Here is a 27,293-nt window from a genome sequence, read left to right on the forward strand (position 1 = left end):
AAGAGATGGGAGGCTCTACAGAATTTATTCTCATAGTATATTTTTTTTAAAAAAATTAAACATGAATACGGTCTTGCGCTATGCGAAATGCAAATTAGAAGAGATTATCATTCACATGTCAAATAGATTTAAGTAACAAATCCACAATAAAGAATTCGATCAATATCACATCTCGACCAAAAATTTTAAGATATTAGATTTATGAATTCTTCTACTTTATATAATCATCATTTAGCATATTTATAATCATGTAAGACTTAACTACTTATATTTGAATCCCTCCCTTTCTGCTGCTCTCTCTCTCACTGAGTACAAGGTAGGCCCAAAAATCTGAGGAAAAACAAAGATGCAGGGCTTGCTTTTTCTATTCAATCTAATTTCACTCACAGATGCATTTAACTGGGAAGTTACAAGAGTTTTTTTTTTTTTTTTGAAATTGATCCTAATTATCTCTTTAAGGCGAATTAAAATCTCCTGGTATCCCACGGATTTGACTCTTTGAGAAGCCTATAGGACTAATACAGAGTTCGGGTGCGAGTCCAAGGATTACGGTACTTATGTTCCTCCCCAGATGGTGTTGGTGAGATTCGAACTGGGATCCTCTCCCACCACTCAATCCTACCAACTGAGCCACCACACTTGAGTGGAAAGTTACAAGAGTTATATCTCACAAATACATCCAATCTTTTGAAGACAAGTAGCTAATAACTAACACACACATTTAATCAATTATGGACTAACTAAACAATAGTAACAAGTTGAGTAATTAGCTGTAACAATGTTATATTTACTCTAACATATAACATATATAAGCACCACAATGAGATGTAACAAAGTTTAAAGAAATCACTAAAATTGATATAGTGGTAAGGGATTTAGATAATTTGAATGAGTTCATAGGTAGTACCACCATTGTATTAAAAATAAAATAAAAAATAAAAAAAGCCAATGTTTGGCATTCCACCTAGCTAGGCTCCAAACATGGTTCATGCCTAAACTTTTTTCATAAATTGATTCCATTTTCACACAGGGGTCAAACCTTTCACGCACTTATTCTACTGTTATAATAAAAAATGAAGCCACCGTTTCTCATGCTTAGCATATTTAAAATTTGGCAACTTTAATTTTGTCTGCTATGGGTAGTAGGATGATATATGTACCGCCCGGCCGCTTCAAGAATCAACGACTATCCCCACATACTAATACGAGACTTTTCAGTGTACTTTTTCCTCACTCGCACACTTTCCAGGAGGTCACCCATCCCAGAATTGCTCCAAGTCAAGCACACTTAACTATGAAGTTCTTCTGTTTCGGGCTACCGAAAAGCAGATGCATCTTGTTAGCATAGGTAGTACCAATTAATTCTTATAAGTTATCCCAAACTGTGCAGTCTCATACCTGCACAGTCTTTAGAATCTCTCTTTCGGGTGTCGATTCGATTCATTCATGCATGTAACCCCACGCTGAAAGCCTGTCAGAAGCCGCTCATTATCCGTGCCTCTTTACACCGGCGATTACTCCCCGCCCTCATCAGCCGTTGGGATGTTACAATATATATCCTAGGCTTATAACAGACATCATTGGGAACGGAACTTTTTAATTCTACTTTCTTTGCTTACCCAATCGCATGCCTGGAAGCACTACTTAATCAGAACCATGTGATCCTATTAAAAGGTTACGTTTTCCTTTAGCTTTTTGGCCTTATACTATTTCCCACGATTTTATACAAATCATTTATATAATTACGTGGCAGGATTTGGATTCATTCAATGGCTCAGATTTTATGCTCAGCAACAGCAACAGGTGAGTCTGTTAGTGGTATCAAACAAATCATTTCTCTATCAAATCCTCCGTACGTGTGCGCTTTCCTTAAAAATAAAGGAAACTAGTAATGTAGTAGCAACTAGGATCTGTAAGCCAAGTCACCTCGTAATAGCTAAATCTAGGATTCCCGAAGTTGGCTTTACAACAAGGCGTCAGATTCTTCGGCGAGTATTATAATGTTGTTGAAATCAAGTTGCAAATTTGTTATAAAGTGGGTGACTTAATTTAATGTGCGGTTATCTAGACTTACATTTGGCATCGTTTCCGTTCTAAGTAGTGAGTGATCACGCAAAATGTGAAAATTAAAGACGATACCTTTGAAATATTTGATTTCTTATTAGAATAATTTTTTATGAGAATGAAGGTGACTTTTTGATTTGTTAGAAATTAAGAAATTGTAGAGTAAAAAATAAATTACACTTTCTTTAATTGTTTAAATAGTATAAGTATTAGAGAAAAACATATCAATAACGGGGAAGAATTAGTTCATAAATTATTTGAATTTTAGAACACCAATAATTCAAGGTTCATATTTGTGTTAGTCATAAGTAGTGGATACCCGTAATCACACTAAACAAAAGCAAGGTCTTCCACCACTTCTCAGATAGGGCAGTTGTTTTTCAAGAGACAAAGTAAGGATGAAGAAGCCTAAAGATCTTTATATCTTATTGACCTAATAGAGTATCATTTTGATATAATTTTTAGAAATAGTGGTAGGGGATCTAACTGCAAATATAACACATAAATGAGATTATGGTGCATGTTTCTTAAAAATTAACCAACCATATTATCAGTCTAATTTTATAAAATAAAATTACCCCATTATGGTAGTCCATAAAAAAAAATTCAACATAAACAACATAAATTTTTGTTAATCAATAAATTAAGTTATAAAATCTTATCTCACAAAAAGAGAAAGGGATAATAACCTCTACCATTTCATTATCCCAGCATTATTGTGCATAAAACAATGCATAGCACAAGTGATAGTATAATAAATTTTACTTTATTCTAACAATGGATATCACAAATATTTTCATTGACAAAAAATTGACTTATAACTCAATCACTTGTGTTATATTATATTTATGTTGTCCCTCAATATACATCGAATTACTACTAGAAAAATCTTGTATAGCGAGGGAATTGCTATGAAAATTCTGTCGCTAATTTCATCCTCGCTACTACTTTTCCTCGCAAATTCCCTCGCAGACGATAATAGTGGCACTCAATATCAAGGATCTTGGGACTTTCAAGTTCTTTATAAATAGAGTTCTCTATCTTTGTTTTCGCTGTAAAAGTACAGCAGCAGAAAACGAAATCAGGGTATACAAGCCAAAAGCAAAATCAAGTTAGGTTGCTTAAAGCAAATGATGATTTCAGCTGAAGGTGTGATTGTGTGAACAACAATAACGTGACTTTTAGTTTTTTATACATTCCTTTTCATTTTTAAGCTTCCCCTTAGTATAACTATTGTATGAGGTTTCTGTAATTATAGAATAAATGGTTCAATAATTAAACAAAAAATGTTTCGTATGACCCAAAATTAAATTTAACTTTTTGTTCTTCTTTTATAAATGAAATTTTAGAAGGAAAAGTTACTCCATGTCAAGGTCAGAATATGTTGAGATATTCAAGTGTGATGAGTCCCACATTGGTTGGTAATGAACTAAGTGAAGAGTATATAAGTGAAAGGACCCATGAACCCAATGCCTTAAGGTTTTGGGTTGAGACATGGTGTCGGATCCACTTGCTACGGTTGGTGTAGCCTTAGCTCTTTGGTGGTGGCCCTCTGCCACGGGCTTCCCCTGGACCCGCTTGACATTGGAGTTTGAGGGAACGAATTTCCCAACTCTGGTATCAGAGCCGGATTGGGCTCGAGCTAGCCTAGTGATTGGCTAGGAGGCGGGTCGAGTACTTTGCGCTTTGGGTACTCGGTTGAGGGGGAGCATACCAATGGTGGGTTTCACACTTGAGGGAGAGATTGTTGAGATATTCAAGTGTGATGAGTCCCACATTGGTTGGTAATGAGCTAAGTGAAGAGTATATAAGTGAAAGGACCCATGAACCCAATGCCTTAAGGTTTTGGGTTGAGACATGGTGTCGGATCCACTTGCTACGGTTGGTGTAGCCTTAGCTCATTGGTGGTGGCCCCCTGCCACGGGCTTCCCCTGGACCCGCTTGACATTGGAGTTTGAGGGAACGAATTTCCCAACAGAATATGCAACATGTTTCAGCTAGTTGTTTAATTGTATTAGCTAAACCAATCCGTGTATCAGAGCCGGATTGGGCTCGAGCTAGCCTAGTGATTGGCTAGGAGGCGGATCTGATAGAGAAAAATTAAGATGCAGAAATATAACTCACAATGTTTGAAGAGGGAATACAAATTTCATAAACTGACTCAAACTTAATATAAATCAGAAACTAAAACTGAAAAACATAACATTAAGAGACACATTACACCCAAATAAACTCTAACTTAATGACTCATTATACTACCCAAAACTGACCCATTATGATACCATTAAGACTCATCAAACAACTTTAGTGCAGCACATGGCCGTTACATCAAACTTAAAAGACCATTGAATTTTCTAACGGACAAAAAACAAAGAGACTCTAACATTCCCTCCCTTAAGCTGATGTTCTTGAAAAATTCAGTTTACTCCAAATCCTTTGACTTTCTCCATGGAACATATGCCAAGTAATCCCCTGAGCTTTTGAAACGCAACATATTTGAGAGGCTTCGTAAACAAATCAGCAACTTGATCCTCACTTCTACAAAAAAATAAGATCAATTATACCAGCCTTTGTAAGATCCCTTAAGAAATGATACTTCACATCTATATGCTTGCTTCTCCCATGTAAAATTGGATTCTTTGACAATTTAATTGCAGAATTATTGTCACAATAAATTAAAGTTGCTCCTTCTTGCTTGAAGTGAAGTTCTTCAAGAATTCTCCTTAGCCAAATGGCTTGGCATGCACAAGCTGTAGCAGCAACAAATTCAGCTTTTGTGCTTGACAAAGTGACAATTGGTTGCTTCTTCGATGCCCAAGAAATAGCACCTGTACCAATCATAAAAACATAACCTGATGTGCTCTTCCTGTCATCTTGATCTCCTGCATAATCATTGTCAGTAAATCCCACTAAATCAGATTTTACACCCTTCTTGTAAAATATCCCGAAAGTTCTTGTTCCTTGCAAGTATCGAAGGATTCTCTTGGCAGCCAACAAATGTATTTCTGTAGGATTTTCCATATACCTGCTAATTAAACTCACAGAATACATTATGTCTGGTCTTGTTGTAGTGAGATACATCAAACTTCCCACAATTTGTTTGTAGAAGGTGCTGTCAACCTTCTTTCCTCCATGATCTTTATGTAACTTCAAGCCACATTCAACTGGAGTGTGCACAAGATTACAATCCTTAATCTAAAACCTGTCTAGAATATCTTCCACATATTTATTTTGAGAAATAAAAATTCCATCACTTGATTGTGCTACACTTATGCCAAGAAAGTAATGCATCATACCAAGATCAGTCATTTCAAAAATGTGGATCACTTTAGAATTTTTGGATGCATTGCATATGCTCTTGTCCCGGATCAGAAAAGAAAAAAACTTGATGACAAGGCTGAAAAATGTGTCTTTCTAGGTGTAAGTGATACATCTAAAGCATATAAATTATTTAATCCACTGACGAAAAAAATTGTGGTTAGCAGGGATGTTGTTTTTGATGAAGAAAACACTTGGGATTGGAATATGCAGCAGCCTACCGAAGTTCTTTGTGATATTGATTCTGAACAAGAGCAAATTTCAGCATCTAGTATGCCTGAAAATTCGTCTATTGCAACTTCTTCAGCTAGTCAATCCTCACCAACAGTAGTTGGAGTTGACGAAGAAGAAACTCAATCTCTTCGTCGTGTTAGAAGAAGGCCTGCTTGGATGGAAGATTATGAGGTAACTGGAATTGAAGATCCAATTACTCACTTTGCTTTGTTTTCAGAATGTGATCGCGTGACTTTTGAGAGTGCTGTCAAAGAAGAAAAATGGCGAAAAGCAATGGATGCTGAAATTGATGCAATTGAGAGGAATGATACTTGGGAGTTAACTGATCTTCCAAATGGACACAAAATCATTGGTGTGAGTTTAAAACAAAGTTAAAGGAAAATGGTGAAATTGACAAGCACAAAGCACGCTTGGTTGTCAAGGGGTACAAGCAACAATATGGGATTGATTATACAGAAGTTTTTTCTCCTGTTGCGAGACATGATACAATCAGGTTGGTGGTTGCATTGGCTACACAAAATTCTTGGCCTATTTACCAGCTAGATGTCAAATCGGCATTCTTGCATGGGTACTTAGAGGAACAAATATTTATTGAACAACCCCCTGGACCCGCTTGACATTGGAGTTTGAGAGAACGAATTTCCCAACAGCTAAGTGAAGAGTATATAAGTGAAAGGACCCATGAACCCAATGCCTTAAGGTTTTGGGTTGAGACATGGTGTCGGATCCACTTGCTACGGTTGGTGTAGCTTTAGCTCATTGGTGGTGGCCCTCTGCCACGGGCTTCCCCTGGACCCGCTTGACATTGGAGTTTGAGGGAACGAATTTCCCAATAGTGGTATCAGAGCCGGATTGGGCTCGAGCTAGCCTAGTGATTGGCTAGGAGGCGGGTCGAGTACTTTGCGCTTTGGGTACTCAGTTGGGGGGGAGCATACCAATGGTGGGTTTCACACTTGAGGGGGAGATTGTTGAGATATTCAAGTGTGATGAGTCCCACATTGGTTGGTAATGAGCTAAGTGAAAAGTATATAAGTGAAAGGACCCATGAACCCAATGCCTTAAGGTTTTGGGTTGAGACATGGTGTCGAATCCACTTGCTACGGTTGGTGTAGCCTTAGCTCATTGGTGGTGGCCCCCTGCCACGGGCTTCCCCTGGACCCGCTTGACATTGGAGTTTGAGGGAACGAATTTCCCAACAGAATATGCAACATGTTTCAGCTAGTTGTTTAATTGTATTAGCTAAACCAATCCGTGTCAAAAAGAAAACGATCAATATCATTTAATAGTATTGAATAATTTATAGCAAGAAATTATTTTATTTTTTTAAAATACTCCATCCCGGCATACTGCATTTTTAAAAAAGAAAAAGATTCATTGCAAAACCTTTTCTTATTAGGAGAGGTTATATTTACAAAAAAAAATAATCTTACAAACTACATTATGTATTATGGGTAATACACTGCGTGCTGGAATGTACTACCTCTAATACATATTGTAGTTTGTAAAAATTTGTAAAGAAGAAGTTTGTAAATATAACTTTCCTTTTATTATTATTTAGAATTTACCTTCCTCTGATATTCCTAAATATAGTGGCCTGTTGTTCTCATGTAAATTCAAGATAATAATAGAACCTCCATTGTCCAAGAGAAATGTCTATTTGTTTTTATTATCACAATTTATCCTCTCTGTCAAAACTCAAAACTCAGGAACCATCCATTTCTTCCCTGATATATCTAGCTACCAGTTAAAACTAGCTTTTGTTTTAATTTTCTAGGAACAGATACGACGAAAACTTTTGTTTCTATTTTATGGAAACCAATGATAGGGGCACACAACAGAAAATGAGATAATCTAAAACAATACAAGTGAAGTTCCACAATCAAACTGTCCCCGTCTAGAGCTTGAAAGGTTATACCACTATCAATAAACGAAATGACAAATCATAATAATCAATTCAAAATCTTAAAGCTATAGGTATATTAGTCTTTTATACTTATATGATACTCACTTAATTCATTTTTAACTAACGTGCATGGGATTTCACCGCTACTCACACTAAAAATATTTTCAATACTAATAATGAAAATAAAATCATATGTGATGATATCCTTGGACAATTTTCATCATATGATTGCTCTTAGTTAGTGGGTGGCGCGGTCCACTGCTGCACACAGAAACAAACATAAAATACAAGCAGACATATGCAGATGAAGAACTCAGTGCAGTTGCTATAATTCATTTGTGTCTTGAACAAGTGGAAAAGTTTATAGAGTTGAAGCTTTAAGGAGGTTGGAACTTTTTTAACAATTGAATATAAATTAAATTTTTACTTTTAATTAATTAAAAAAATATTTATTAATTAGAGGCTGGCTATGTTTTGAGCTATATATATTGCTTGCCGTACAGTGAACAATTCAACTTTTATCTGTGAACAGCACAATTGGGGTGCAACTTTGTCTTCTTGTAATGATGAATGATCTTAATCTCTACAACTATTGCTGATGAAGTTAAACGGGCATTACCTGAGAGCATTGCACATATAACTAGACAAATGTTCTTTCTGTTTTTCATCAGACTTTGCAGTGATGAGTGCCCAACTTGACTATATAGAAGAAAAAGAAATGTCCAAACTCCAAACACCAAAGTGGGTGCATGAATAATGGTTATGGTGCAATGCTCGAGGTGCAAAGGAAAGAGAGCGGAGAAAGAAATGAAAATGACCACGTACAGATTAAGAAAGTTGCTTGGGAATTCATAACATAATACTCAAACTCCGGCTATGCCACTTGGTTGAATGAATTGTGATTTATTTATTTTTGGTTGAATGAATTGCGTTTAGTATTCGTATGTTTGAAACAAAAGGCCAAACGTATTTGACGTAAGAGCACAGTGTTGTACTTCAAACGGATTATGGTAAATTTGTCTACATGAGATCAAAGGTTCTTTTGGACATCTTGAGTCCACTTGTGTATTTTAGCCTAATAAACAACTAATGCATTATTACTTCAAAATATAAAACATGTGTTTTTCATAATTTTCATTTATATTTATCTACTACCGATCCTAATTAATTTGAGATAAAAGTAATATTGATATTGATGTGTAAAACATGTGTTACAAAAAATTATTTCACAATTTCTTAACATTGATTAGCTTAATGTACACAACTTGTGTGCCCCAAGTGAATACAAGAATTTCCCAATCTATACCACAACCAAGGTTTGTGGGTAGGACTTTGGGAGTGCATGACTTGGGTTAGGTCCAAATATAACCTCATACAGGGCAATGATTAACTTCATAATGTGTAAGTAACATTTCCCTTTTGATTTATTATAGTCCTTTTACTATTCATCTCTCTTTCATCAAGTTCCTTCCCCCCTAATAAAGGTGGAAGTCGATCAACATACCCCGCAAAAGAAAAGAGGGGCAATTTATTTATAAAATAAAATAAAATTATTCATATGTTTTTCAAATAGGTTTTAATTTATTTATCCCTTTATGGCCTGCTGTTATCATTTTAATAAATATTCTTCGGCCCAGTTAAGGAAGGAGGGGCAACTTCGAAGCCTTCAAATAAGGCGATTGGTTAAGTGATACAAAAGCACAACAAAGGAATGAAGTCAAGATAACTGCATGTATATACAATGTAATAATAAATACTAGAAGATTATCATTTTTTTATGCGTGTATATCAGTTCTTATCCTTACTTTCTTTCAGTGCTGACATTGAAACATGGATGTAAACACCATTTAGCCTCATTCATTGAGCTTAGACAGCAAAAAGAGGCAACTAGAAGAAAGAAAGACGGAAGCACAGAAGCATAGCAAATCCACAGGAGTGTGTATAGCAGCCTTCTTACTTTTGTCAATCATCCCAATCAGAAGTAGCATTACTATGACGTGACCAAGCTTGGTTTTTAGTTCATTGACAGTTTTTATATTCAGCCATTTTGGTCGTTCCTGAAAAGGAAAAAAACAACATAGAGGAACTAACATCAAAAGAAAGTTTATAAAGAAAAAGAAGATCCTGAGACAGTGTGATATTTGGGCAGGTAAACAGGAGTACACTACGAAGGCCATGAGCTTGCAACCTCGGGTACATCGATATTATTGAGGAATTTCCGGTATTTAGGAACACAAGCTAGTAGAATTTAAGTTTAGAACCAAGAAATACCAAATTTCTGTAGCTACGGAATGCTAAATTTACCATGTTATCCATTAATATCTATTTAATATTTATAGTAATGGATCATAATCTGTTCACATAATTATCTACCAACAAGTCTCTAACTACAGTAGTAATAATAAAAACTTTTACAGTTGCATTGCATTAATACACAACTAGTGCTCTCCACTGGAACAAAGCTCCAAATACCGGTAAAAAATGTACCACAAAGCCGATGGCCCATGAAAGGGTCACCTAAAAGTAAATAACCTTGGAGGATTTCAACTAACAGTAACTATCTTTTTAGCACACTACAAACCACTGCATATAATGGACCGATTGAACGATGACTGAAAACATTCCTGAATCGTTTGATTACCCATCTGTGTTAAATTTATTTATTTTTATTTTTTTAACTTTCCATAAAAGTAATTCTACATCTTGCATGTCTCTCCCTACATTTAGTTCAGTACAACTTTTTCATTTCCGTGTTTCTTTCAAATGGCCTAAATGCAAACGAGAGGCCGTAGCCAGTAGCAATACGTAGAATATAAAATCCTGCTGACTTAGATAAGGTTGATCAAGAAACAGAATGTCCCAAAGCTAACCTTTAGAGTGAATAAACCAAATAGATTTGATCTGTCAGAAGGGTTTTGATCTGGCAGAGAGCTTGAACTACCAAGATTACTGACAAAGAGCTCATAGAGACCCATTCCAAAGACTAGCATCACAGTTCCTAAAAGATAGACATCTGGATGAACAATAAAGTAGAAGTTAGAAAGAAGAGAAGCACAAAGAAAAGATAAGAAATCCTCGTAGAACAACATAAATACATATACAAAATAAGAAATAAAAGAAAAATGAAAATATCTTATAAGAGCTTTCCAGGCCCTTTAGGTAAAACCTCTAAAGAAATTCATGATGGAAACCCACGGGTTATCCCAAAATACAACTCTATCCTATAGAAAAGGCCCATGTATACACATGAACATATATAGATATATATGCTGCCCTGGGATAAGTTAAGGTTATTTTATTCATATATGGATTGAACATATGCACAAACTATTTTCCATAGTAATTGGAAAATAGAATACTGATACTCTTCAAGTTTCTAGTTACAAAGTCAAATACTCAAGAAGCTCTGATTCTCCAATTTTCTTTGAGTTCTTCAACAATGGCGAATCAGAGTATGACTTTTGATTTTGTTACAAATCCCTCTCATCCATACTTCCTTCATCCCAGTGAAAGTCCATCGCAAGTTCTAGTTTCTGTTTTACTAGATGGATAGAACTATCATGTATGGTCTCGAGCCATGTCCATGGCGTTGCTGTCAAAAAAAAAAACTGGCTTCATCGATGGAAGCTTGCAACCACCTCCAACCATGGATCCTCAGTTCAATGCATGGCAGCGTTGTAATACTACTGTACTATCGTGGATTCATCATTCAATTTCTCCATCAATTTTGCAATCGATACTCTGGATAGATCGAGCAGAGGATGCTTGGAAAGATCTAAAAGAACGTTTTTCGCAAGCAGATATCTTCAGAATTTCAGATCTACAAGAAGATATTTACAGGATGAAACAAGGTGACAAAAGCATAAGCGATTATTTTACTCATTTGAAGAGTCTGTGTGATGAGTTAGAAAATCTGAGGCCAATGCCTACTTGCCAATGCGCTATGGCTTGTAACTGTCCAGCTTTACTTGAGATACGAGTTCGAAGGGATCAGGATCAGACTATAAGATTTTTAAAGGGGCTAAATGAGCAGTATGCTCATGTACGATCCCAAATTATGCTGATCAATCCTTTGCCAGATGTTAATAAGGTGTTCAATGCTGGCTCAACAGGAACGAGAGTTTCATCTGAATCTGAATATTGATGATGTTTCGAAGGTGTTTATAAGTGAATCAGATGAGAATAGAAGGAGTTTTCCTACAAATAGAGGCAAAGGACGTTTCAGCAATAGAGGAGGAAGAGGAAGAGGACGTGATTCAAGATTTTGCACTCACTGTAAGATGGACAATCATACTGTTGAAACCTGTTATTTTAAGCATGGTTTTCCTCTAGGCTATAAGAGGAGGAATGATGCATCCACTGCAAACAATGTCACGCGAGCTGAATGTGCAGATCGAAACAAAGAAGTTTCATCGATGACTTTGTCTAATCAACAGTTTCATGAACTGGTACAAGCTTTACAATCTTCAAAGGACTTTCTTCACACAAACCCTGCATCTACACCAACACTCAATACAGATACCACTGGTCATGTTAATCTTGTGTCCACATCTGCATTAAGTGCAGAAACAAACAATTATAATTCAGGTACTCAGTTGCGTTGGATCCTTGATACTGGCACAACTGATCATATTACATCATCACTTTCTAGCCTTTCTTCATTTCATAAAATTAACTTTGTGCATATAAATCTGCCTGATGGTTCAAGAGTCACTGCATCATATGCAGGAAATGTCCATTTTTCTTCTGATTTAATACTGTTTGATGTGCTATATGTCCCAAACTTCCAAGTCCATCTAATTTCAGTCACAAAATTAATGTCCAAGTTGCATTGTTATCTTGTTTTCTCTAATTCCTTTTGTTTCATAAAGCAGGTGAGTACCAAGAGGAAGATTGGTACAGCTAAACAAGATGGAGGTCGCTTTTCTTTGGTCATACCTTCTTCACCAAGTTTCAAGACCAACAACTACTCGAATTTTACTGATTTTGTTATCTGTAATTCCACTTCATGTACTGATAACAATGACCACCTACTTTGGCAGTATAGATTAGGCCACATTTCTCCCACTACCCTAAAACACATGTCTGTCAAGTTTCCTTTTATTTCATCAAAAACTGTATCACCATGTGCTATATGTCATTTTACTAGACAAAAGAAATTACCATTCTGTTCAAGTAATAGTCGATCAAATAAAGCTTTTGAATTGCTACATATGGATATTTGGGGTCCCACACCTAATGCTTCAGTACATGGACATAAATACTTTCTTTCTATTGTTGATGATTATACACGTTATACTTGGCTCATCTTCATTAAGAACAAATCCGATGTTCGTAGTTCTATCCAACATTGTATTACATTCCATGAAAACCAATTTCAAGCTACTGTAAAATCCATTCGCACTGATAATGGTACCGAATTCCTCGTGCATGAGTTTTTTAAGGCCAAAGGAATCTTCCATCAAACCACATGTGTTGAAACACTTGAGCAAAATGGCATAGTAGAACGTAAACATCAACATATTATGAATGTAGCTAGAGCCTTGTTATTCCAAGCTAACATACCCAAGTCATATTGGTGTTATGCTATTGCTCATTCAGTATACATCATCAACCGTCTATGTACACCTCTACTTGCATACAAAACCCCTTATGAAATTTTACATTCTAAACCACCATCTCTTGTTCATCTAAAATCCTTTGGTTGTTTATGTTAAATGCCTCTACCATTCATTCTCATCGCACAAAATTTTCCCCTAGAGCCCAAAAATATGCTTTCCTTGGATATCAAGATGGTACCAAGGGATATTTGTTGGTTGAGCTTTCTTCTCACAAATTGTTTCTTTCTCGTAATGTCATATTTTATGAATTGACATTTCCATTCTCACATTCTATTAATGTGCCTAATCTTGTTTCACCATCCATATTGCCTTGCCCACCACCTGTTATTTTTTATGATCCCTTTACTGTTAGTAACCCATCACCTGTTCCTGCTGTTCCTTGTGACCAAACTACTGATGTTCCAACATCTTCTCCAATACCTATTGTTCCCATTCGTTGTTCATCCAGACCAAAGAAAAGACCAAGTTACCTCATGGATTTTCAGTGCAACAATGTTGTTTCTACTGTCCTCTCTTCTTCTTCAGGTACTCCTTATCCCCTTTCTCAAATTTTGTCTTATGATAAATGTTCTCCATTATATACTCGTTTCTGTTCAAATATGGTTACTGTTGTTGAGCCAAAGTCATATGCTGAAGCTTCTAAGTTTCCTTGCTGGCAAGATGCAATGAATGTTGAATTATCTGCTTTGGCATTAAATCATACATGGGATCTTGTTGATCTCCCATCTGATAAACATTTCATTGGATGCAAATGGGTCTATAAAGTGAAATACAAGACCGATGGATCTGTTGAACGATATAAGGCACGATTGGTTGCTAAAGGGTATACTCAGTTGGAGGGGGTAAACTATTTTGATACCTTTAGTCCTGTTGCCAAGATGACCACTGTCAGATTGCTGCTTTCGGTTGCTGCAGCTAAGAATTGGGTGATTGAACAACTCGATGTTAACAATGCGTTCCTACATGGAGATTTGAATGAGGAAGTGTTTATGAAATTACCTTCTGGTGTTACAGCTTCTCCAGGCAAAGTTTGTAGGTTGAGAAAATCTTTCTATGGGTTAAAACAAGCCAGCAGACAGTGGCATTCGAAATTGTCTACTTCGTTGATTTCACTTGGTTATATTCAATCCACAGCTGACCATTCTTTGTTCATCAAACATGATCATAGCTCCTTTACAGCTTTACTTATATATGTTGATGATATTGTTTTAGCTGGTGATAGTGTTGCTGAAATTCATCATGTAAAGACTGTTTTGGATAACCAATTTCGAATTAAAGATTTAGGCCCGTTAAGATATTTTTTGGGTCTTGAGATTTCTCGAAACATAAGTGGTATTGTGATCAATCAACGTAAGTATGCATTGGATATTTTGTCTGCTGCTGGCTACTTGGGTGCCAAGCCTTTATCAACTCCTATGCTACCTTCTACTCGTCTTTCTCGTACTGAAGGTACACCCCTTTCTGAGTTAGATGTTGCTTCATACAAACGGCTCATAGGTCGTTTGTTATATCTAACAACGACTCGTCCAGATATTTGCTTCCCCGTTCAACAACTCAGTCAATTCGTTAATGCCCCTACTGATGCACATCGTACAACAGCTCATCGTGTTCTCAGGTATATTAAAGGTTCACTTGGTGTTGGCTTGTTCCTGTCATCTCAGAACTCTCTGCAATTGAGTGGCTTTGCAGATTCCGATTGGGCATGTTGCCCTGATACTAGAAGATCTGTTACTGGGATATGCGTTTTTCTTGGCTCTTCTTTGATTTCCTGGCGATCTAAGAAGCAGCCAACAGTCTCTCGCTCATCCAGTGAAGCAGAGTATAGAGCTCTGGCTTCAATGACTTGTGAACTGCAATGGATCACTTTCCTCCTTCGCGATCTTTGTATACCTTGCACCACTGCTGCGCACGTTTATTGTGACAATGTTTCCGCCATTTTTCTTGCCAAGAATCCAACGTTACATGAACGTTCTAAGCATATAGAGATTGATATCCATGTTACCAGAGAGAAGCTTCAAGCTGGATTGCTACGTCTTTTTCCTGTTGCCTCTGCTGATCAGTTGGCTGACGTATTTACAAAAGCACTACATCCATCCTCCTTCCATTCCATCATTGCCAAGCTGGGTCTTCGTGATATCCACCGTCCAGCTTGTGAGGGGGTGTTGAAGTATAAAACGTCTACTAATGCAACGTCTACTTGACTTGTAATATTGCATGCGTTTTAGTTTAACTAGCTGACGTGGAGTTTGTTAATTGGTTCCTAATTTTTAGGAGATTAGTTGTATACTGTTAGTTAGTTTCTTAAGTGCTTTTACTTCCTCTCTTGTATCAGAGAGTGTATATATGTAACGATACGTTCATGTAATATTTAGATGACAGATTCATGAAATACACTAAGTTTTACGTTCATAACATGGTATCAGAGCTTGAGTGACTACAAGGTCACAAGTTCGATCCTCACCGCCCCCCACTTTAAAGTGGAATTAAAATAAAAAGCACAAAAGGTAAACCAAAAATTGGGCCTGTGCAATATCCACGCTTCTAGCCCAAAGGGCTCTTGCGTGAGGGGGTGTGTTAGAGAATAATATAAATCATTAAAAAGGCCCTCACCCAACACCTTAAGGTTTTGGGTTGAAGTGGTTCTTTACACAAAGTCAAATACAGGTTCACAAAAAACACATTGAAAAAAGTTGGCAGATATAAAATATTTTGGTTCTGTAATTGTAAAATTTGGTCAAGTTGAGTCATATTCTGTTATAGTATGTGCCTAAGGCCTTATTTAACATTATGCCAAAATGCCCTTTTTATGGAATTCTACCAATTTAATTTCAATGACGACAAGGACTAATGTTATTATCACCAAGGACAATGATTAAACGAAGAATAATATGCTATATAATGAAGACATAGGATAAGAAGAAGCCAACTGCACAAACTTATAGGAGTTTAACTTTAGAGACACTTACCAATAGAGTCTATCAGCATTTGGATTACTTTACCGCGGTTTACAAAGTATTCCAAATATGACTCTGCAACAATTGTGCAGCCCTGCGTGTTAAGGGGTCAATAAAATAGAATTATGCATTAAAACGAAATTCATCAGACATAGCATAACCATTGTAATTAATTTCTTAAAACTGAAACAATTAACTCAACCAATTTGGGCAATTCAATTATCTATCTAAGCATAAAGTTACTTAAATTTTCAAATTGCAAATATACAAACTTTCCTTTATTCTTCCCAACTTTCCATGTCCCCAACTCTTCCCACCATGTTTTTTTTCCGCAGATGCCTTCATCTCCTCATATAGGTCTGAATGGTACAAGGGAAGCACACATAGATACAAGAGATGCTGTTTGTATAGATTTTTATAATTGAAATGAAATATTAAGAAATCAACAATATTTCCATGCAAGGATGCTGGAATCACCCCATCAAAATTCATAAGATGTATGCAGGCCAGTGACCAAGCACTATCTATATCATCTGTCTTTAGCAAAGCCAAAATTTTGCGGGGCTCATATACTGTTATTTAGTTGGGACGAAATTGAACCAAGGAACTAAGTGAGCAGCTAGTCTCATTTTACTTTTAATCTAAATAAAGGATCAAGGCTAACGTGTACTTATGGATTGGCTGAGAAACATGCTTCAGCAATCAGCAGGACCATTGCGACGTTTCTAATGGAATTGGTAGCAGTGGTTGTATTAGTTTTGTTGAATGAAGGAAAACAATAAGAATCAATTACAATCTAAACCTATAAAATCCTAAATTCACACGTACTATTTATTTCCTTTTTGAGCAAATGAGATGAATGACGGCATGTCAAATTAAGACCTAAGAATAAAATCCATACATAAAAGATCAAGGATGATTAAGAGCCAGTTTGTTAAAAGTAACTTTTATGTCTTCCTTATTTTAAAAGTGCTTTTTACAAAATTTAAAGCTATTTAGTTTTTGAAAAAAATATTTGGCTTTTGCTTTTTTTAGAAGTTAAAATTTTTAGCTTCTAAAAAAAGTAGGTTTTTAACTTTTTTTGTGACTTCTGTTTTTTTTTAAAACAGGCATCCAGACGAACTTAAAGTGAGAAGTGCTTTTTTTTCTTAAAAAAAGTAGCTTTTGGAGGGAAAAAAGCCCATCCAAACAGGCCCTAAGTCTGATTGATCTTTATCAGCATATGCCATTTATCAGATGAATTTGCATGTAAAATCTATAATTCACAAGGAGGTTAGAATACTAAATTGTGGTCACTTTCTGGCCCCTAAACAATGACAATCCATATATGCAATCTTATCTTGTATATTTGCAAAGAGATTCTTTCTCGGATTCGAACCCATGACCTTTCAGTCACAAAGAAGCAACTTTACCAGCTCCCTCTTCATACATCTCCGCTTTAAGGTGTACACAAAAAGATTTCGGTAGTCTTCTTTGTTTTTTTTGTTTTTTTTTTTAGCTTCATCTATGAGACTATTCTAACCAATATGGCATTAAAGCGTACAATAATTTTGGTAAATTTGATCAGATACTATACAAATGACAACCATGACCATGACAAAGTAAATAACAAAGTTTAAAAACCATACCTTGATAAAACAAATAAATGATCCAATTAAAGACCCAAAGACTCCCAGAATAGCCAAAAACCGGCATCTATAAATCACCTACAAAATTCATCGACCAAAACACAAAAAAATCAGACAAAGAAGTACCCAGTTTCAAAACCATTCAAAGGTAATAACTAAGGCTATATTCATGAAGTAAGATTTAGAATAATAACCAAATCAATGATTCCAAAAGCTTATCACAAAGAAGGAACCCCAGCAAGCTAAACTCATACCTTCTCAATGCCTTCCTCTATGCCTTCCAGATTCCCTACCAAGTTATGAGTTGCAACAGAATCAAAACCAGAATCGGAAGCAACAAGCGGCGGAGAAGGATTCACCGTAGATGAAGAAACGGCGGGTCCTGAGTTGCTGCAAGCGCAACGTAGAAATCTGAGGCTTTGGTACCCCAACAAAGAGACCCTTTTACCATTTGAGCTCAAGATTGAACTTTGGCTGTTGAGTGACGCTGGCGATGTTGTTGTGAAGGGTCTCCGCAACAATGTCTGCGACAGTTTCATGGTCTATCGAAAAAGTGAAGCAGTTAGTGGCTAAGACAGAGTAGGAGTTAGGAAGAGAAAGAGAGAGAGAAAGAAATGGGGGATGCGAAATCAACGTTGAGGGTGTGTTCATGTATCTGTCTGAAAAGGGTCATCGTCAGCCACAAAAAAATATGGAGTTTTACAGTGATTGTGTTGTTTTTGTCTCATGCCACCAGTTAAGAACCTGTCTCGTCCATCTGGAACTCAATTTGAATAAAACCACCCTTTTTTCCAACAAGTCATCATAAAAATCTTGGGGTTTTTTGTACGGATTGGAATTTATTATTTATTACATAGTTTGGGCCGACACGTGTATATTATAAGTTTGCTATCAACACATTCTTTTAAAATGTTATTTTTTATTGAATGAAATCTTATATTAATATCAGAACTTTCACATATCATGACAAAATTTAAGATGCGAACGTCTGTTATAAATTTATAATAACGGGCATAGCAATGATTTGGGAGCTGCTCCACATGACACGACTCAGCTTCATGAATTCTCATATTTTTTATTTGAAGTTATGGTGAAAAAATTATAACTATATAAAAATAAATTATTAATAAAATTTTATAAATATCTATTTTAATATTTTTTAAATTTTTTTATTATTATCAATTCAGTTTTATAAAATTATAATGTTATAATATGACCCCTATCATATATTAAATAAGATATAAGCGGATATATTCTTGACTCATGGTCACGTTATTTTTTTTATTTTTTTTTGAAATTCTCAGCATAACCAGAAAACTAGTTGGTTACACTAGTTGATTCAATATTCAAATTGTCTTTACAAAGCAAAATACTGCACCTCACAGGAGGGGTCAGAAACAACTGAACAGATCCTTCAATAGGTGTATCTTGGTGGGCTAACCAATCAGCCACCGCGTTTCCCTCTCTTAATGTATGCTTCATCTGCACATTCCAATTCCTCTCAAGAAGCTCCCGAATTTTCCTTCCAATCTGGGCTAAAGGGTGGCTTAGTTGTTCCTCCTCTTCTATAAATTTTAGGACTTGAGTGGAGTCCCCTTAAATGAGGAGGTTACGGCAGCCTTGCTCCCAAGCCACATTGAGTCCCACAAGGAAGCTCCAAAGTTCTGCTTTAAAAGCATTTTCATGTCCCAGATTTTTAGTAAAACCCACTATCCAGTCCCCTTCACAGTCTCTTAGTGCACCACCACACCCAGACTTTAAGTTGTCCTTTGAGCTTGCTCCATCAACATTCATCTTCATCCAGCCCGCGAGAGGAGGAATCCAAGTAGCAGCTGGGGGAGGGCCTGAAATTTGCTGGAGGCCACCTTTCACCAGAATATCTTTTGCAGATATATAGTTTTCATAATACCCGAGGATAATTCTTATGTTTCCCTGGGTATTCGGGTGTACCCTATTAAAAACAAAGTCATTTCTTTCCTTCCATAAGCACCAGCAAGTCACACCAAATAGTAGACTCCAGTTTCTGTTTCCAACCCCAGTCCCCTTCGATTGCAGGTTTCCATTTAACCAATCTACATGCGCATTCGAGAAGAAAGAAGGCCATTTACTTGGATAAATCATGGTTTTCCACACAGCTTGGGACCAAACACAGTCTCTAATAGGATGCGAGGAGTTTTCTTGCTGAGATTGGCAACGGGGGAAAATATTAGAATCAGTGAAATGTCTAACAAAGCGTTGCTGGTTTGTCATTAGCTTGTCACCAGCAAGAAACCAGAGGAATGTCTTGATTCTACTTGGCCCATCCCATTTCCATATGGATTTCCAGTTTATCCTCGTCTGATCATCCTTAAAAATTTTAAACGCTTTATAAGCCGATTTCACAGATAAACACCCATCACTGGTTTTTGTCCAGCAAATCTTGTCTTCACCATTCTCTTGATTTGCATGAAGGATGATAGCAATGACCTTCTTAATATCAGGGGTAACAATGGTTGAGATTCTCTGCCAATCCCATGAGCCTTGAGGAGTGACATAATCCGCAACACTATACTGAAGCACTTGATCAGGGATTTCTTCAAGAGCCAAGTCCTTGATGCACCCAGTATTCGGTAACCAATTATCCAGCCAGAATCTGGTGTTTTCTCCATTACCGACTAGGACTCTAGAATATTTTTTGACATCAGGCCAAACTTTTATCATTCCTTTCCACAGGTTTGAACCATTTGTAGATGCTTTCAGATCACGAATTGGATCATTACTGATGTTGTATTTATTTCTCAGAATTTGCACCCAGAGGGTGTCCTTTTTAGTTAGAATGCCAAAGCCGACTTTCATTAAGAAGGCTTTATTTGATTCTCTCATAGACTTGATTCCCAAACCTCCCATGTCCTTCGGATAACACACTTTCGACCAGTTGACATTATGAGGGCTGGTACCTTTTCCACTGGAGTTCCATACAAATCCTCGGATAGTCTTTTCAATTTCATCACAAGTGCCTAGAGGGATGAGGCTAGTTTGCATAGCATAGGAAGGGCCGATAAGACTGACTGAGCAAGAACATTCCTACCCGCGAAGGACAAAGATCTTTTCTTCCAAGCTCCCGTCTTCCTGTTCACTCTCACCATAATATGGTTGAAAATTCCTTTGGTTACCCTTTTGTGATGGAGATTAACTCCTAGGTATTTCCCCAGGTCACCAGTTAGGCCAAATCCTAGCTCATTGCTTAATTCCATGGCATGATTATGGTTAACATTCCTAGAAAATAGCACACGAGTTTTTTCAGAACTAACCTTTTGGCCTGAGGAATCACAGAAGCACTTCAAAATGTGTTTCATGACTTGAGCTTGCTTCATTGAGGCTTCTCCAAACAGAAGAAGATCATCTGCAAAGAATAAGTGGGATAGATAAGGGCCATTTTTCCTTAGTCTCACTTGTTTCCAATCTCCTTGGTCGACAACCAGGTTGATAAGATGAGCCAAACGCTCAATACACAGAATAAACAGATAGGGTGATATAGGATCACCTTGTCTCACCCCTCTTGTTGGCTTGAATTCCCTAGTAGTGGCTCCATTCCACAAAACATTCACGGAAGCTGTTGATACACAGTTCATGATTAATTTTATGAGATCATCAGGAAGCTTAATTTCCTTCAGGGTATCCTCGATGAAATCCCAGCCAAGTTTGTCATAAGCTTTTTCCAAATCCACCTTGATGGCCATCCAGCCTTTCTTCCCTTTTTTGGCTCTCATGAAATGGAAGACTTATTGAGAAATGATAATGTTATCTGAGTTATGTCTTCCTCTAACAAAGCTACACTGGTTAGGCATCACCAAGTGATTCATATGATTCCTCAATTTATTGGAAACCAACTTGGTAACAGTTTTGTATATCACATTGCATAAACTTATAGGTCTCAGTTGTCTCACTGATTCAGGGCATTCCACTTTAGGAATCAGACATAAGAGAGTTTGATTGATTGATGCCACACTTGCAGGGTTCAGAAACGCTTCCATGACTACATCACAGACAGCCTTCCCCACCTTGTTCCATTGAGTTTGGAAGAAAAGAGCATTAAGACCATCCGAACCTGGAGATTTAAAGGCTCTAAATTGGAAGACCACCTGCTTGATTTCCTCCACAGAAGGTATAACATTGATCAACCTCAGACTCTGGTTTCTGAGAGGGGGAAACATACCGTTCATAGGGAATCTGGGTTTGCTGCCAGCTTCTTCACTGTAGAGTACCTCAAAATAATTTGTTATCATGCTGCTCAAGAGGCTTGGATCACCTATCCATTCATCATTCTCATTTTTCAAACAATCAATTCTGTTAACTCTTCTCCTCGCAATTGTAGTAGAGTGGAAGAATTTCGAATTTCTATCCCCAAACATCAGCCAATTACACCTAGATCTTTGAAACCAGAGGATCTCTTCACGAAGATAAATTTCATTCAAATCGTTCCACAGGTGTCTCTGGATATCTTCTAAGTCTGGATCATGAACTCGACTCATCATATCATCAATCCTATTGAGTCTCGCATGGATGCTGTATTTCTTCTTATTTGCTTCCTTATAAGAGTTTTTGTGCCAGTTCTGAGCCTCATTTTGGAACTTCACAGAGGCAGGTTTCCAGACAGCTTCTCCACCCCAGTAGTTATCTATTACATTATGGAAATAGTTGCAAGTCAGCCACGATGCCATGAAGCGAAATGGCCGATTGCTATTAGATCCACGAGGGGGACAACCATTAAGTAGGATGATGGGTCTATGATCTGAGCTATAGAAAGGAATATGATTAAGGAATCTATTAGGGAAGCGAAGATTCCATTTGTCATTACTACAAGCTCTGTCCAGTCTTTCGTATAGCATGCCTCTCTTCCACGTATGATTTGGCCCTTTAAAACCAATATCAAAGAGATTGCATTCCTCCAGACAGGTTTGGAAGTCCCTCATCGAGTTCCAATTCGGATGAGCCCTTCCTTTTTTTTCATCTTTCAGCAGGTATGCGTTGAAGTCTCCCATTGTTATCCAAGCACCATTGTCGTTGATGTTTATATTTTAAAGGCTATCCCATAGAGGTCTTCTTTCAATTGCTCTAGGACTAGCATAAATGAACGAAATAAGTTCAACCTTCCTTGACTCCTTCAAAGCCAAGGATGTGTGGATAAACTGGTGGTGTGTATTAATTATTTGAATATTTACATCTTCCTCATTCCATAACAACCACAGTCCCCCAGAGAATCCCACTGCTTCTTGAATAAAGTGGTTATTAAAACCCAATTTAGCAATGCAACGTTTTGCTTTATCTCCACTAACACAAGTCTCCATTAGACAAAGAACCTTAATTCTGAATCTTTTGGTTAAATCTTTAATAAGTGGGGCCAGACCTTTCTTCCCTGCTCCCCTCACATTCCAGCTGCACACAATCATTAAAACAGATATTTTACGGAAAGAAATACACAGCAAGAGAGTCATTGCCTGATTTCAGAGAACACTTCAGTACCACTCATGGTAAGCAGCTTAACATCGAATTCTTTCCCTTCCTGGGATTGGGAGAATCTTCTCATTATTTCCAGAGCATCAGGAGGCTGATCCTTTGGATTGACATTTTCTTTGTCCTCTCCTTTTGGTTCAGATCCACCAAGCTCCCCCATGGTTGTCACACTGGTACCTGATACAAAAACCTTTTTACCGTTGCTTTTGGATGTTTTGGCAACAGATAAAGGTTTTTTTATGGTTCGTAGTGGGCCTTTGGGTTGGTTTGCTGATAACCCTTTCCGGTTTTAGTTTTACGGGTCCGTGTCTTGTGGGCTTTGGTCCTTTTGGGCTGGGTTTGGCTTTAGTACCAGAGCCTAACTGAGATTGGTTAAAATCAGTTTAAAATTTGACAAACCTTTCTTGTCTTAAAATCATGTAAAAATAATCTATCAAAAGTCTGTAAATAATGGTGTATTTATTTTTAAATTCAAATAAATTAAGAATATAATTTTTCTTTAAAATAAATTAAGAGTAGACACTTCATTGTTTATATATTTTATAAATGGATAAATGTTTCTCAAAAGAATTTTATCTCCTACACACATATAAAAATATATAAGACCGTGTAAAAAGAATAGAAGAAAAATGGACCTCATATACTTTTATGTATATATAAGAGATAAAATTATCTCACATGAGAAACATTAATCATTTTTTATAAACAACACACTTTTAAAAAATATTATTACACATATCTATTATGGGAAAAGTGTTTATCCTTTTAAATGACACAACTTATATCTTTTCACTCTCACAAAGAGGTGAGACCCACACCTTTATATTTTTTTGTCCACTCTCTTTCCTCATTTATCTATCTCTTTCTCTCACATAAAATGACATAACTTTACATCTATTAAATTGATACACACTTTTTCCATCTATTATTAAAGGAAAAACCACAAGTACTTTGCAATATGATACGAGAGAGAACAGCAGCAACTAATAGCAAGCTCCAGGTCTAAACTGATTTTATTTTTATTTAAAAAAAAGAGAGAATCTAATCCATGTGCCTTTCAAAAAGAATTTTTTTTATTAAACTCAAATATTTTAATTTCATAAATATATAATGAAAAGTTAGTACGACTATTTATAAACGGATCAAATATAACGAAAACTGAAAAAATATGAAAAATCAATTTTTTTAATTATATTATATTTTTTTTTTTTTTCTGATTTTAAAAATCAATTCAATTCAATTCAAACCAAACCTAACTTACACATTTCTATTAGCAAATTTGGCCCTGCAACTACTTGGGTCAACCGAACGAAAGAGGCCCACTAGTTTGGGCCTGAAACTAATTTAGGCCATACTTTGTCTTCCGAACGAAAGAGGCCCATTTACGATCATCACTCTCAATCTCCCATCATTTTTCTCTCTGCAGGCCCGGAAGTGAAAATGTAATAACTGATGAGGCTGTGTCATGCTTTATTAATGTCAAGGACAGAAACGGAATTCAGGCTACCATTTTTTTAATAAAGTATTGGCTATCTTTAATGAATTAAATATTGGGTTCATATAATATGATGTTACATGAGAGAAGATCCTTCATGTTGTAGACACACATATCATTTATAAAAAAATAAAAAAGAGTGTCACGATTTTCGATGGATCTATTGGAGATAACATTACTCTTATGTTGCACAAGAATAGTTTTTCCTTAAATTATTTATTACAATTCATTGAATGTAACAATAATAACAATGCATAAATATTTTATGGTTTATTAAAATATCAATAAATCAACTCAGCAAGTGAAAATGTATTAACTGATGACTTTCCCTCCAACTACAAACGCATTCGCGATTAAAGCTTTAAAGCCAGGAAATCGGCAAAGAAAAGTGTTTTGTAACTTGGTATTTGGTGATGCAAGTTTGGTATTCACTTTTTTGTACACTGATATTTACATTACTAAATAATTTTATCATTTTTTTTGCAAGTTTGGTATTTTATCTATAGACAACAACCTCTTTTTTTTTATTTTTCTTTCTAAACCAAGTATAGGTGTAAGAAAAAATCTAATGTATAAAAATCAGTTTGCTTACTCTTTAGGATTAAAATAGTAGCCAAGCCAAGATACCTTAATGGAGAGAAGCGTATAATATGCAACAAATGATTAAAAATTAGCACAAGCTACGACATATGCTTTAAAGCTAGGAAAGGAAGATACCAAAACCTTCCCACCAATTAGAGATAAAGAACCAAATTTTTGTGCAGTTCCCTACCTGGCTAAGGTAGCCAAACCCAACCAAGTATTACCCCACAAACATAAAACTCACAATTACACAACATGGCTTAATTTTGTGCATCAATCTCCATTCCATGCCGTCCCACACTGACCATGGAAACCCCCACCCCCTTCAACATCACCACCAAGGTGCAGAGACTCAAACCCCCAAGCGGCATAGAAAAAGACTAGTCACTCATCAGAGTGGTAGCACACACCCCTTAATCTGGCTTGCTGCTATTCTCTGCACAATCATAGCCATAGGTGTGGTCATTGCAGGCATAGTAGTGTTCATTGGTTTCTTGGTCTTACACCCTAGGGTCCCTATCATCAGCATCACCTATGCTCATCTAGACCTTCTCAGAAATGACTATGCTGGTTTGCTCCAAACCCAGATCTCCATTCTCGTGAGAGCACAGAATGGAAATGCAAAGGCTCATGCAACTTTTACTAATGTAAGGTTCAACCTTAGCTACCAAGGCCAAGGCATTGCTGTGATGGTTGCTGAACCCTTTGATGTTCCCAAGAACAGTTCAAAGTACCTTAATTATGTTGTTCAGGCCTCCTCTATACCCTTAACTCCTGATCAAATGGAGGGAGTGGATCAATCTTGGAAGCGAAATATCATAGGCTTTGACTTGAAGGGAAACGCGTATACACGGTGGAGAATAGGACCTTTAGGTTCTGTTAAGTTCTGGGACAATCTGGAGTGTACTCTTAAATTTCACCCCTTGAATGGGAGTTACATTCCCTCACGATGCACCTCTAAATCAAAATGATTATTTCTTCCATTTTGTTTCACTATGTACACAAATTGGACAAGGTCTCTTCATGTTCAACTACCATACTTTTTCTTCTTCTTTTTTCTCTTCACGAAATAGATTTTTTACAGTTAATAAAATTCAGTATCTTTTTTGATTCTTTGCTTTTGCAGGAGATATTTCAATCCTGCTAAGATAACTCTGCATTAATGTATTCCGAAGACACTCTTTTTAGGAAGCTTATGGCTTTAATGGGTAGTGAAGAATTAATATTCTTTTCATCTGTGTATGGAACAAGTTATATCAATTTAGTAAAATAAATAACAATACAAAGGTTTATCAATTAGTTTTGTCTGCTACAACAATCACTTGTTATTTCATTAGTGATTTTATTTATTGGCACTTTTTTTGTAGCTAGCTGCCAACAATAGGATATAATCATACAAATACTTTAAAGAAAGAAATAATATTTAATTTCTTTAAGGTTTTTGTGGGACATATAGTGGAAAGTAGAAATTAAAATTTAAGAAAAGTGCAGAATAGGAAATTTGTTGATTGAATTGAAGCTTTGGTGTTTGGCTTGTAAGTGGTCATTTCCTTCGGAGCTAAGGAAACCAGACAGGGGGAAAATCTTACGAAATTTGGTATGCATAACTAGACCAAAGATAGAGAGTGGACCGGGGGGAAGAGTCTAGAAAAACCAAGCATACCTACAACAACATTCAAAGGATGTTAAAGATTCCACCTTTACCTCTTATTTTGGCACCTTTCTACTGTTGCTTTTTTCGTGGGTTTGGCACCACTATCTTCAGTTTAGCGGTGTATCCGTGTATGTTTGAAGGTATATAATTAGCGTTATATTTATCTCATTTTACATGATATAAACAATTTTTCTACACATAAAGAGAAAAGAAAAATTTAAATACTACAGTGTATCAAGTTGGGTACATCATTTTACTAAAATAGAAAATTTTTATTCCATTTTAATCCCTTATTTTTTATCCATTTCCATTTATACCCCTATTGCTTTCTAATTTGGGAACGGTAC

The 27,293-nt window shown here is 36.4% G+C and overlaps 3 protein-coding genes across 4 annotated transcripts; 1 reads left to right on the forward strand and 2 right to left on the reverse strand.

Annotated features, from left to right (window-relative positions):
- Positions 1–4,602: 4,602 nt before the first annotated feature.
- On the reverse strand, positions 4,603–5,085 carry LOC133288059 (secreted RxLR effector protein 161-like). The gene has a single exon (XM_061485755.1). The coding sequence runs from the start codon at positions 5,083–5,085 to the stop codon at positions 4,603–4,605; it is 483 nt and encodes a 160-aa protein (XP_061341739.1).
- Positions 5,086–9,197: 4,112 nt separating this feature from the next.
- On the reverse strand, positions 9,198–24,597 carry LOC133288066 (uncharacterized). Of its 2 annotated transcripts, none has more exons than XM_061485764.1 (5): positions 24,556–24,597; positions 17,723–17,800; positions 16,107–16,188; positions 10,390–10,532; positions 9,198–9,576 (listed from the first exon to the last, which is right to left on the reverse strand). In XM_061485764.1, the coding sequence occupies exons 1-5, from the start codon at positions 24,595–24,597 to the stop codon at positions 9,373–9,375; spliced, it is 549 nt and encodes a 182-aa protein (XP_061341748.1). In that variant the 3' UTR covers positions 9,198–9,372. The 2 variants fall into 2 exon arrangements, with proteins under 2 accessions (XP_061341748.1, XP_061341747.1); XM_061485763.1 differs by lacking the exon at positions 24,556–24,597 and adding an exon at positions 17,977–18,420.
- Positions 24,598–25,579: 982 nt separating this feature from the next.
- Positions 25,580–26,263, forward strand: LOC133288060 (NDR1/HIN1-like protein 12). Its single transcript, XM_061485756.1, has one exon. It carries the CDS (start codon positions 25,580–25,582, stop codon positions 26,261–26,263), a length of 684 nt encoding a protein of 227 aa, XP_061341740.1.
- The last annotated feature ends 1,030 nt before the right edge of the window (positions 26,264–27,293 follow it).

Source organism: Gastrolobium bilobum, unplaced genomic scaffold (genome assembly GCF_033153095.1).
Source record: "Gastrolobium bilobum isolate Gb01-03AN ecotype WA unplaced genomic scaffold, APGP_CSIRO_Gbil_v1 utg3205, whole genome shotgun sequence".
NCBI lineage: Eukaryota > Viridiplantae > Streptophyta > Magnoliopsida > Fabales > Fabaceae > Gastrolobium > Gastrolobium bilobum.

Excerpts from the sequence above, each read along its gene's own strand:
- LOC133288059 (XM_061485755.1), bottom strand. The coding sequence starts at position 5,085 with ATGGAAAATCCTACAGAAATACATTTGTTGGCTGCCAAGAGAATCCTT.
- LOC133288066 (XM_061485763.1), bottom strand. The coding sequence starts at position 18,261 with ATGAAACTGTCGCAGACATTGTTGCGGAGACCCTTCACAACAACATCG. Across the intron at positions 10,533-16,106 it reads AATGCTGATAGACTCTATTG|ATGTCTATCTTTTAGGAACT; the intron begins GTAAGTGTCTCT and ends TTGTTCATCCAG. Across the intron at positions 9,577-10,389 it reads TTGGTTTATTCACTCTAAAG|GAACGACCAAAATGGCTGAA; the intron begins GTTAGCTTTGGG and ends TTTCCTTTTCAG.
- LOC133288060 (XM_061485756.1), top strand. The coding sequence starts at position 25,580 with ATGCCGTCCCACACTGACCATGGAAACCCCCACCCCCTTCAACATCAC.